The following is an 11,951-nucleotide window of genomic DNA, read 5'->3' on the forward strand; positions in this document are numbered from 1 at the left end:
ACCCCACCCCCCCCCACCCCACCCCACCCGCGGTCATCATTCCCCAATCCCCCTGACAGCAGAGCATGAGAAGCATGGTAATTACTGGACAGCGCACCGCAGAGCGGCGCGTTTGAGATAGCAAGAAGCAGAGAGACGATCAGATCCGACCCCATCAGATCAGGTCCGATAGGATCAGAGGGAGGAAGTGGCGGAGTCGGTGGCCTGGCATGTGGGGCGGCGGAGGCCCAGGGAGGGAGAGAGGAGAGTCTGGACTCCAGAGCCTCCAGAGCCCACCCGTCCATCCCAGCGCAGACCTTCACTTACGTAGACCTGCAACACAGAGACAGAGGACAATGCAAGAGTGGCTTATGAAGTAGACTACGAGTCTAAATGACAGATAACATGTATATATTATACATTGCATGTATATATTAGATACACACACAAATGCACACACACACACACACACACACACACACACACACAGGGAGGGTCTTGTTAGCTTTTCTTTTTTGAAGTTAAACACTGAATGAGGTGTATCGGCTTCCTTTGAAGTGTTAGTAGTTCCCTGAAAAGCCATAGGCCTGCTTATCTCTCTGCCTCTCTCCTTGTTCACCTGGTCTTGCACACTAAACAGGGCTACCTGTGGTACTACTACCTGGTGTCCTGACAGAACCTGACCTGAGGTAGAACCTGTATACAGAACCAATAGAACCAATAGAACTGGATGCTGTCCCAGAGTCAACAGGATACTGTCATTATCCCAACCCTGTAGGGATGAATTAGCAGTGTTGCCACAGTTACCTTGAAAAAGTAATCTGATTACTGATTACTGATTACTCCTTTAAAAAGTAACTTAGTTACTTTACTGATTACTTGATTTTAAAAGTAACTAAGTTAGATTACAAGTTACTTTATTAGTTACTTTTGGCAGCTGCCGACAACACCCTCACGCCTCAACATAAAAATGATAACCGGTTTTGCCAATACTCACTATACTGGAAGTGCATTTTAACAGTAATGTCAACAATGTATAGCAGACATCCCAACCTAACCTACTTAGATACTGAAATTCAGATGTTTGTTCAATAATGTCTAGTCAGTACACCAAATAAGGAAGGCCTATTGATAGAAATTGTGATAGTAAAATATGTAGATTTTGGTAGTTTGGCCTTTTCATGTAGCCTTGGCAACTAACCATCTAGTATAGGCCTGAGTAATATGCAAATGAAATTACACTTGTTAAACTCACCTCAACAAGTCTTTTGCAATCATTTAACCCGCCGTGAGCAATGCTAAAGTCACTGTTACAAACAGTGCAGTGTGCAAGACTATCATAATGTTTTACTCTTATGAGACAAATGGGTACACTTTTGTGTAGTCTGATGTGAATTGGGTCTTAAATGTTCCTTTTTGAGGGGCACTGACTCTGCCATGACGCTCCTGTTCCTAGATACACTGACTGAACTGATTAATTAAGTTCGGGAGAAAAGAGATATAAGCCCACCTACACTGAAAACTGATTGGTTGATTTAGCAAAACAGACCAGGATGCTCTCTGTCTTGGATGCGCTTCAGGCACACACGCACCACTCCTCTCTCTCTCCCTCTCCGTTGTGTGTGCGTTAAACTCAGATGTACACGCGATTTGAAGTCCGGACTGGCTTGCGTGCTCTTGTTTGCTCTAGGTTCCGGGAGATTTTATGTAATTTGCGGGCGTCAGGAAGCCGCTATCAATATGTGGGAGACTCCCAAAACTTCGGGAGACTTGGGATGTCTAGCTAGACAGCACTTTGTCGCCAGCACAGAATGTACAATGTACCTTAATGTTGTCATGTTTAGCTGACACAAACTCAAAATAATGACTGTATAGATCAAATGTGCATCTCTCTCCTCCCTCCATTGTTGTTTACGTTTGTGTCGCTGGTGGTTTTACACTTGAGTTGTCCTCATGCTGAAAACGTGAGCATAGCCTACATGACGTTAATCCCCGAGACAGGAAGAAACCAAAGAATATATCTTTTTACTAAGGAAAATTACAAAAATAGTAATGCACAGTGACTTTGATAAGTAACTTTAATCTGATTACTGGTTTGTAAATAGTAGCGTGTTAGATTACTCGTTACCAAAAAAGTGGTCAAAATAGACTACTAAGTAACGCGTTACTGGCATCACTGTGAATTAGTGACCCCTACACACACACACACACACACACAGTGTGCAACACCTGCTGGGTAATTTATTATAATCCCTCCTCCATCATGGCGTTGCTGCACTACGAGACGAGAGGCTAGACGGGAGTGAGAGACAGACAGGGACATCTCATTTGGGGCCCGCCTGATTAAACTGTCAAGTCGAATGTCCCGGGGCGTCCCCATCTAATATATTCACTTGCAGGCACACACACACACACACACACACACACACACACACACACACACAGAGGAACGCAGAAATTAAAAGCCCACTTCTGCTCCTTCTTATTACCATTCCTGCATAATTTAGGGGCCTAACTCAAACGAAGTCCGAAGTCACACTCTCAGGGAGGGATCCATTCACCGCTGTGTTCCACAGACGGCCAGAGAGAGAAAAACCCTCCACCACAAGGACTCGCAGGACACAGCATGTTAGAGAGGAGCAGCGCGACAAAGCCCAACTAGTACTCATTATAATGGACCTGTGTGTGTGTGTGTGTGTGTGTGTGTGTGTGTGTGTGTTTGTGTGTGTGGACAGGGGGTTGGGTGGGGACAGAGAATGTTTGAGAGGTATACAGTAGTATACTAACTGTGAACTAGCAGTCATTATCCTGGACCTGTGTGTGTGTGTGTGTGTGTGTGTGTGTGTGTGTGTGTGTTTGTGTTTGTGTAGTGGGAGAGCGGCAACACTGCATACTTGTGTATACTGACTGCTAGTAGTCATTACCTTAAACATATGTATGTGTGTGTGTGTGTGTGTGTGTGTGTGTTAGGGAGTGGGGGTGGGAGGCTGTATGTGAAATATGTGACAACGGAAAGGAGTGGCAGAGCCCAAACCGCACTTGATTACGATGATCTGAGATAAAGGCTGCCTGTGGCGCTCGTGAAAATTCCACACTCGCAGCCAAAACACTCAGCCTCGGGGGGCAACAACCTCTCCTCCTCCGTTCCACACAATCCTGGGAGGTCACCGCATCAGCTCACGGGGAGTCTGCCTTTCTGGAAACATCTCCCGACTACAGGGAAGCGTCTCTTCCTTTGCTTGTATACTGTGGTATCCTAAACAACAACTTCTTCTTATGAATCTCTCGGAGACGGCCTGCTCCCCTCAGCTAATTGGTGGGTGGCTGTTTGTGTCCAGTTCAGATCTAAGAGTTGGGACGGGCAGCTCAACAGGTCAGAGCATAACAAACACTGACAATGCAGCAAGGGCATTCCCAGCAACTCCCATCATGCCCCATTACAGAGAGTAGCTGGAAAATAATCATAATAAAAAATAACAACTCCTTTCCACTCACAAGGGGTTGGATTACCACATAAAGTGTCAAAACCCATTAAACACTAATGGCGTCCATTTCCACATTTACTCCCAATATTTTCCATGGGCTTCTCCACTCTCCCAACATGATTTATACCTCGCGGATCCCGGCTAGGAGTACAGCCTGCGGCGAGAGTGCTGCAGCCGACGCGCCAACCGAGCAAATTGCTGCTGTGTCATGCGTCATGCTGCACTGCGATAACTAGGCTTGGTTGTTGATCGGCCGCTGTGGGAAGTCCCTACCCAACAGCACGAGGAATTGAACATCTTTTCCGATGTATTTCTGAAATCCATGCTTCACTCCATCAGAGGTGCGTTTCCCAAAACCATAGTTGCTAACTAAATTAGCTAAGTTAGCAACTTTGTTGGTTGCAATGCAAGTTCCCATTTCCAACCAACTAAGTTGCTAACAAGCAACTATGGTTCTGGGAAACGCACCCCAGAGCGGGCCAGAGTGGGTGCTTTGCTGCTGGTAATGACGCCAGTTTGCCCTTGACCCAGATGAAGCTGCTGATAACAGTCCTGGTCTGCCCAGCTTCATCATTTGTCTAATGCCACTATTAATTACTCACTAACGCACTCACACAGACGCAAAGAAATCTGCAACGCCTAATAAACTACACTAATTACAGCCTCATCCTAATTAACCAAAAAGAGACGCTGGTAATTAATATCTAAGGGAGAGGAGAATGAGAGTGAGCGGCGGAGAGGCAGTTGCTGGCGGAGAGTCCAGAGTCGACTTAATGAAGCCCAATTTTAGTGGCGTCCTCATCGGTCCTCTGGCCGCAGTTAAAGTCCGAAACGCTGCTTTATTTCCCTGTGGGCCTCTTACAGGCTGGTGAGTGAGTCAGAAATAATTGTTTGTGGATAACAAATAGAGGAAACACGGAGATCGCTAGCAGGAAATGTTAGACTCCACTCGCTGGCGCTGTAATGGAAAGTTGTCACACATCAACATACTTTCAATACACACACACACACACATACACACACGAACACACACAGAGACGCACACACACACACAAACAGACCAGCTCTACAGCGCTCTCATTCTCACACATAGACACAGCGTCTCCTTGTCTCTCTCTCTCTCTCTCTCTCTCTCTCTCTCTCGCACACACACACACACACACACACACACACACACAGACACACTCACACACACACACACACACACACACACACACACACACACACACACACGGATACTTACAAGTACATGGGCTTTAAGAGAAGGTGAGATGGTTTCTCATTGACATGGTAGAGTGGGAATGGGTCAAATCCACCAATAAAATCAACTGAAAGCAACACAAAAAGATGAACAAAATAAATAAATCATAATGAAATGAATTCAAGTGTACAAACCTGATAAGCATGACAAACACATAACTGAAAAACAAAAACAGATGAGGGTGCTGCATGATCATAATGTGACATATGGAAAATAATACACGTGATAACATCAAATGAAAAGGTGCTTTGCTGAAAATCACACCGTCAAAATGTGCATGGGTACATGATAGATTTCTAGTGATAATTCAATTGATACCAGCAACAAACACACACGCATGAACACACACACACACACACACACACACACACTAACAGACACACACTAACAGACACATAGGATAGAGGACAGAACCCCAAGATCAGATAAGGTGGCAGTACCCACACTACATGATTTGTATAAAGTGATTTGATGCCGGGACAGGTGTCAGCTAAGGTGTGTGTGTGTGTGTGTGTAAGTGTGTGTGTGTGTGTGTGTGTGTGTGTGTGTGAAAAAGATAGAGATAGTGAGAAAGAGGAGAGATAGACAAGAGAAAGAGACCTGCAATCTCACTCAGCCAGGAGAGGAGTTCTAGGCTGTGTTGATGTTTCTCTGCTGGCCCTTTTCACCCCTTGCTACCCATGGGGCTTGACACACTTAGATAAACACACACAGACACACACACACACCAGTGGAAATAAGTAACCAGGGAGAGATCAGAGGAATGTTGGTTTCAGGGCAGTGGTTTGAGCAAAGATGGTTGAGCACAGTAACAAACCACTCACAAGAAAACACTGAAAAATACAGACACAGATACTGCACACACATAGAGACACACACACACACACACAGAGACACACACACACACACACATAGACAACGTCCTACTGACCCTATTCCCCATTTTTTTTGGTGCTGCCTTTTTAACATTTGACATTGCTATACGTGTGTGTTTGTGTGTGTGTATCTTGTCTACATGTGTGTATGTGCATGCATGCATGTGTGTGTGTGTGTGTGTGTGTGTGTGTGTGTGTGTGTCTGTGCAAAGATCTCCGTCCTGGCTGAGATTAAGCCATGCAGGGCACTGAGCATCACCGTGGCGATGGTGCATTCTTGCATCACGTCCCTGCACCATAATCCATCAGCACGGTGATCTGGCTGTGAGCCAGCAGATTAACAAGGCAGGATTCACACCAGACCAAACTCACATGCATCTGTGTGTGTGTACACACACTCCTCTCTCTCCATAGGAATTTCAATACTCTTCTCTCTCTTTCTCCATATTCTTCTCTCCCTCTCTCATCCCTCTCTCCCTTTTCTTTCTCTTTTACTTTCTTTTCTTTTTACATGTTTCTTTCTCCATCTCTCTCTTTTCATACGGTCTCTCTCCCTTTTCTCCTCCTGCACTCTCCTGTCCTCTGCATCTCCCTCCTGTAGTCTTTGTAAGAGGTGAGGAGATGCTGTGGGCATGGGCTGTCCTGCTGTTTTTAATCTGATGGTGGAACACATGGAGATCTCATAGGTTTGCAGTAAAGCTCTGAATACTGGCTCATGGTTAAACCTCAAAAATTCAATTCAATTCAGTTCAGTTCAACTTTATTGGCATGACAAATATTTTTTTGCATTTCCAAAGCATTTCTCTCTCCCCCCCCCTCTTTCTCTCTCTCTGGTCACAGTGAGTTCTATGGATTAGATGCCGTAGTGACTCATCATCATGGTAGCCCTGCCGCGCTCATGCTAACGCTAGCACTGCGCTACTTTGACCTACTTTTAAAAAGAAGCTTTTTCCCCTTGAGTCGTTCCTAGTGGGTGTCTGCTCCATGCTGATAACACACTCACACACACACACACACACAAATGCTGTGTCTGGAGACACACACACATGTGCATGCATGCACACACAACACTCCCCCTCCTCAAAACTCTAAACAGAAGTATCACTCCAGCCTAAGCCCACAATGAGTAGAGCTGATCCCTGTGGTCCGACACAAAGCTCTCTGTCTCTTCCGCTCTCCTCCTCTTCACCATCCCTCTCTCTTTCCCCCCTTCTTCTCTCTCTCTACCATCCCACTCACTCATCGCATCGCTCTCTCCTCCCCTCTTCCCCTCTTCTTCCCCACCATCGCTCTCTCCTCCCCTCTTCCCCTCTTCTCCCCTACCATCCCTCTCTCTTCCCCCCTTCCTCTCTACATCTAGCATCCCACGCATTCACTCGTCCCATCTCTCTCTCTCCTCCTACCTCCTCCTTTTCTCCTCCTCTCTATCTCCCCACTTTCTCTCTCTCTCCTCCCTCCCCTCTCTCCTCTCCCTCTCTCTCTCTCTCTCTCTCTCTCTCTCCCATCTGCACACCTGCTCGGTGCTGCTCTCCCTGTGCTGCAGAAGGGAGGAAATCCGCTCAGGCTTTGGGGCTCTGGGGCGGCAGGCTGATATTCTGCTTATTTTCTTTTCTGGAGGCAGGCGCTCATGTTTATAGAGAGAAACACCTGCCTGAGACAAGCTGAGTGAGCTGGGATTGCTCTCTCTTTATTCATGCTTCTCCTTTCCTCTCTCCCTCCATAATCTTCTTCTTTTTTTCTTCTTCTCTCTCCTCCTCCACTTCTTTTCCCTCACTCCTCACTCACTCACTTTGTCATCTTGTGCCTCCATGTCATTAGCACTCTTTCTTCTATTTCCTCCCTCTCTATTTCTCTTTCTCTCTCTCCCCCTATCATGATCTCTCCATCCCTAGCCTTGTTTCTCATCCCCCCATCTTTCTCTCTTTCTATCCCTACCTCTCCCATTCTTCTTCTTCCTTTGTGTCTCTTTCCTCCCTCACACTTCCTGTTCTTCTTTCTCTTCTCTCTCTTCCTCGATGTATCTCTCTCTCTCAGACACTTTCTATCTATCCACCTCTCTCTCTCTCTCTGTTTCCCAGCATGCCTTTTCCTCTTCTTTCTCTTTTCTCTTCTCTCTCTCTCTCAGACACTTTCTATCCACCTCTCTCTCTCTCTCTCTATCTCCCAGCAAACTTTTTGAGTAAGCAAATTAGCACAGCCCTTAATGAGCCAGTAGCCACAAGTGACCACTGGGAGTCCAGACTTATTATATACGACCTTCATTAAGCTCCGAGAAAAGGAGGGAGAGGAACACACATAGAGAGAAAGAGAGAGAAGGAAAAAGAGGAAAAGAGAGAGGAGGGGAAGAGAAAAAGGGCGTGTTGGATTTAGATATAGAGGGAGAGAGAGGGGGGTATTTAGGAGAGAGAGAGAGGGGGTATTTAGGAGAGAGAGAGAGGGGGTATTTAGGAGAGAGAGAGAGGGGGAGATAGACAGGGAAGAAGGACAGAGAAGGTTATTTATGAGATGGAGAGAAAGAAGAAGAGGTAGATGTGGAAAATGGAAAGAGAGGAAGAAACAGAAAGAGAGTAGAGGGAGAGAAGGAAAGAGTGAGAGAGAGAAAGAGAGAGAGAGAGGAGAGAGAGAGAGAGGAGACGCGATGCAGCGAGCTTTGTGTCGCCCCACAAGGATAAGCTCTACTCATCGCAGGCTTAGGCTGGAGTAATACTTTGGGTTTGTAATTTCAGTGTGTATGTGACAGAGGAGGCTCGCTCTCTTTCTCTCTCTCTGGGTGTGTGTGTGTCAGTGTGACATAAGTAGGGAAAAAGAGAAAGAAAGTGTGATTGTATGTGTGTGAGTGTATGTGTGTATGTGTGTGTGTGTGAGAGAGAGAGAAAGAGAGAGAGTACTGAAAGCACATCAAAATATACCTGACACATTATCATTCTCTTCATTTTTCCACCTGCAGTGGAGCACATTGAAGCAAACGGAAGCAGAGAGGGTGAGGAGGAGAGGAGGAGGAGGAGGAGTGGAGAGAGGAAGAGGAGAGGAGAGGGGAAGAGGAGAGGAGAGGGGAAGAGGAGAGGAGAGGGGAGGAAGAGGGGAGGAGAGGAGAGGAAGAAGAGGAGGAGAGGGGAGAGGAGGTAGAGAGAGGAGGGATGGAGAGAGGAGAGGAAGAAGACTGAAAAGAAATGAGGAAGCAGAATAATGAGGTGAGTGGGACGGGGGAGTTGGGGAGAGGAAGAGGAGAGGAGAGGAGAGGAAGAGGAGGAGGAGAGGGGAGAGGAAGAGGAGAGGAGAGGAAGAGGAGGAGGAGAGGGGAGAGGAAGAGGAGAGGAGAGGAGAGGAAGAGGAGGAGGAGAGGGGAGAGGAAGAGGAGAGGAGAGGGGAGGAAGAAGAGGAGGAGAGGGGAGAGGAAGAGGAGAGGAGAGGAAGAAGAGGAGGAGTTGGGGAGAGGAATGCTATCTGGACCCTCACATGTTTATAGAAATGAAGCCAATAGACACACACAACCAGACAAATGCACATCTTCTCTCACACAAACACATTTTGAGAAGAGGGGACAAAAAAGAATGAGAGCACACACACATACACACACACAGATGCAACCCCCCTCCCCCACACACACACACACAGATGCAAAGACCCATACAAACACACACACACACACACACACAAATGAGAGACCAAAAATAAACACAGTGGCACAGGCTTTTACTGGTGGGGGTCTGGCTCAGTGCTCAATACAAATTTAGAAGCCGGATTAAACTGGAGTTATAGCTCTTTAAACTCCTACTTCTTCCCCACTCTCTTTTAACATGTCCACTGAAGAGCTAGTCACTGCTTAGCATGCACATTATGACTCCATTTCCCAGCAAGCACGTATGCTGACTGTATAGGTACACTCGCTTGCTGCCTGCTAAGTAAGTGAATGGATTTGAATTTTTCAGATTGTTCTTTCAGAGGCTCAGCTACTGTGTGTCCACGTCCATGCTAATGACCTCTGCCTTCTATCCTCTCTGCTGATGGATGGTCAGGGCAGGACACACACACACACACACACAACCACCAAACACACACAAATACTATACAAGCACACAAAGACATATATGCACACACACACACACACACACACACACACACACACACACACACACACACACACACACACACACACATGGACAAACACACACACAGACATATCCACAGGTAGACACACACAGACACACACATACACATAAAAGAAGAAAGGGGACCTGACAGTAAAGCAAAAGTCAATTACTTTCTTCTTAATGTCATCTCCCCACCCCCAGCCTGTTTCTCTGAGTGGTACAGCCCTCTGGAGATTACTTTATGGCCAGATTAATTACGCAGTGCAGCAGGGGGGTGAGGCGGCGGCGGTGGGTAATGGGCTAGTGGGTGGCTAGGGTGGAGACTGCACTGCTGGTATGTGACCCGGGTAAATGGGGCAGTTTTTTCCATAGTGGTTTAACCCCGTTGCCCTGTGTGTCACTGCCCCCCACCCCCCCTGCCATGGCCAGGTGAACTGTGTCTGTCTCCCAGCATGAGGCTTACACGAGGCCTCTCACAGTTCCAAAACACACACGCTGGCAGTGTGTGTGGGGTTAACTCCGAGAGGCCCTCTAGGGTCCCTGGAGAGTTTAATAGGTGTATGGGCTGTGTGTGTGTGTGTGTGTGTGTGTGTGTGTGTGTGTGTGTGAGTGTGTGTGTGTGGTGGGGGTTATGCCTGGCGTGTGTGTTTTGCAATGAGGCTGAGGTCACTAATTTGAAGGAAAGCCAGCGTGAAGAGGGTGGGATAATGTGTGTGAGAGAAAACTAGGAAGGGATAAAAAAAATAAATAAAAAAAATCAGTTGAAAAAATACTGTGATGAACAGATGAAAAAGAAATTGAATGAGACAGACCCAGTGAGAAAGACAGACAGGAAAAGAGAGAGAGAGAGACCACCGGCCGAGGTTCATACCCCTGCAACGCACGCTAAAGAAGCCAAGCTCTCCTACAGTGTGGACCCCCGTGGCCCAGAGCTCTCAGAGTGTGTGTCACGCTGCTAAATTGATGAGGGGAAAACCAATGAAGTCCCTCTGAAAGGTTTTGACGTGTGTGTGTGTGTGTGTGTGTGTGCGTGCTCCAGCGTGCTTGGTGTTTATGGGTCTGACGTGTGTGTGTATATGTGTCCATATCATTCAACCTGTCTGGTGTTTTTGGGTTTGACGTGTATGCATGTGTGTATATGTACTATCCAACCTACATGTTTTTTTCTGGGTTGGGCCAATGTGTGTGTGTGTGTGTGTGTGTGTGTGTGTGTGTGTGTGTGTGTGTGCATGTGCTCTCTAACCAGCCTGGTGCTTTTTAGCTTTGGTCATATATGTGATTAACAGCAGTGCAGAGGCAGAGGTTTGCACAGCTGAAGCCTTCAAACAGCTGAAATGGTAAATGACCTCACATAGGCTGGGTGGGGCCTGGCATGACCTCTGACCTCTCAGAATGGGGTCAGAGGTCAAGTCAGGGATTCATGTCAGTGATCTATATATCAGATGGACCTAAATAGGCTTTCCATGTTTCTGTCACTCTCTGGCAGGCTAGGTCCTTTAAGTACACACACACACACACACACACACACACACACACGTACACACACCCACACCCACGCACGGAGCTCTATCCACATATCCATTTCTCTCTCTCACACACACACTGACAAACACACCCACACACACACACACACACACTGACAAACACACCCACACACACACACACACAGACACACACACACACACACTGAGCTCTATCCATATATCCATTTCTGTCTCTCCCTCTCACACACACTGACAAATGCACCCACACACGCACAAACACACGCACACACACACACACACACACACACAGACACACAGAGAGAGAGAGTAGATGTACCATGTAAATAGTGTGGAAATGGAGGATGGTGGGGTAAATGTCTCATGGAGACCTCCAACTGCACAGCTCTGAAATATTGATGGCTCCTCATCAGTAATTATTCAGATGGGTGAACCCATGGCTGAGGCAATGGAAGAGGGAGTGTGTGTGTGTGTGTGTGTGTGTGTGTGTGTGTGTGTGTGTGTGTGTGTGTGTGTATGTGTGGGGAGGAGGGGGTGGGCCAACAAAATGAGTTACAGGGGTGGCAGTGGGGGGTCAGGGGGAAAGCCTATCAAATGTAGAGGCTCAGACAGTGCAGCTATGCTTTTACGGTATAGCTCCCCATCAAACACACACACACACACACACACACACACACACACATCCTTCTCTCTGCCCTCCTTACTAGTTTAAAAAGTGAGAGAGTCGAGGCAGCTGGAATATCTACATTTGAAGATAA

General features: G+C 47.0%; 1 protein-coding gene across 2 annotated transcripts in view; it reads right to left on the minus strand.

Moving 5' to 3' along the window:
* Positions 1-27: 27 nt before the first annotated feature.
* Positions 28-11,951, minus strand: part of nkain4 (sodium/potassium transporting ATPase interacting 4) — a 68,792-nt gene continuing 56,868 nt past the window's right edge. Inside the window, exons 6-7 of one of the 2 annotated variants that reach the window (XM_042098449.1) lie at positions 4,708-4,792; positions 28-312 (exon numbers count right to left, since the gene is read on the minus strand). In XM_042098449.1, coding sequence (XP_041954383.1) covers positions 303-312; positions 4,708-4,792 — 95 coding nt within the window. In that variant the 3' untranslated portion in view covers positions 28-302. Of the gene's footprint in view, positions 313-4,703; positions 4,793-11,951 lie in introns of those variants that run through there. The other variant, XM_042098450.1, reaches the window with a different exon arrangement.

Source organism: Alosa sapidissima, chromosome 7, assembly GCF_018492685.1.
Source record: "Alosa sapidissima isolate fAloSap1 chromosome 7, fAloSap1.pri, whole genome shotgun sequence".
Classification (NCBI taxonomy): domain Eukaryota; kingdom Metazoa; phylum Chordata; class Actinopteri; order Clupeiformes; family Clupeidae; genus Alosa; species Alosa sapidissima.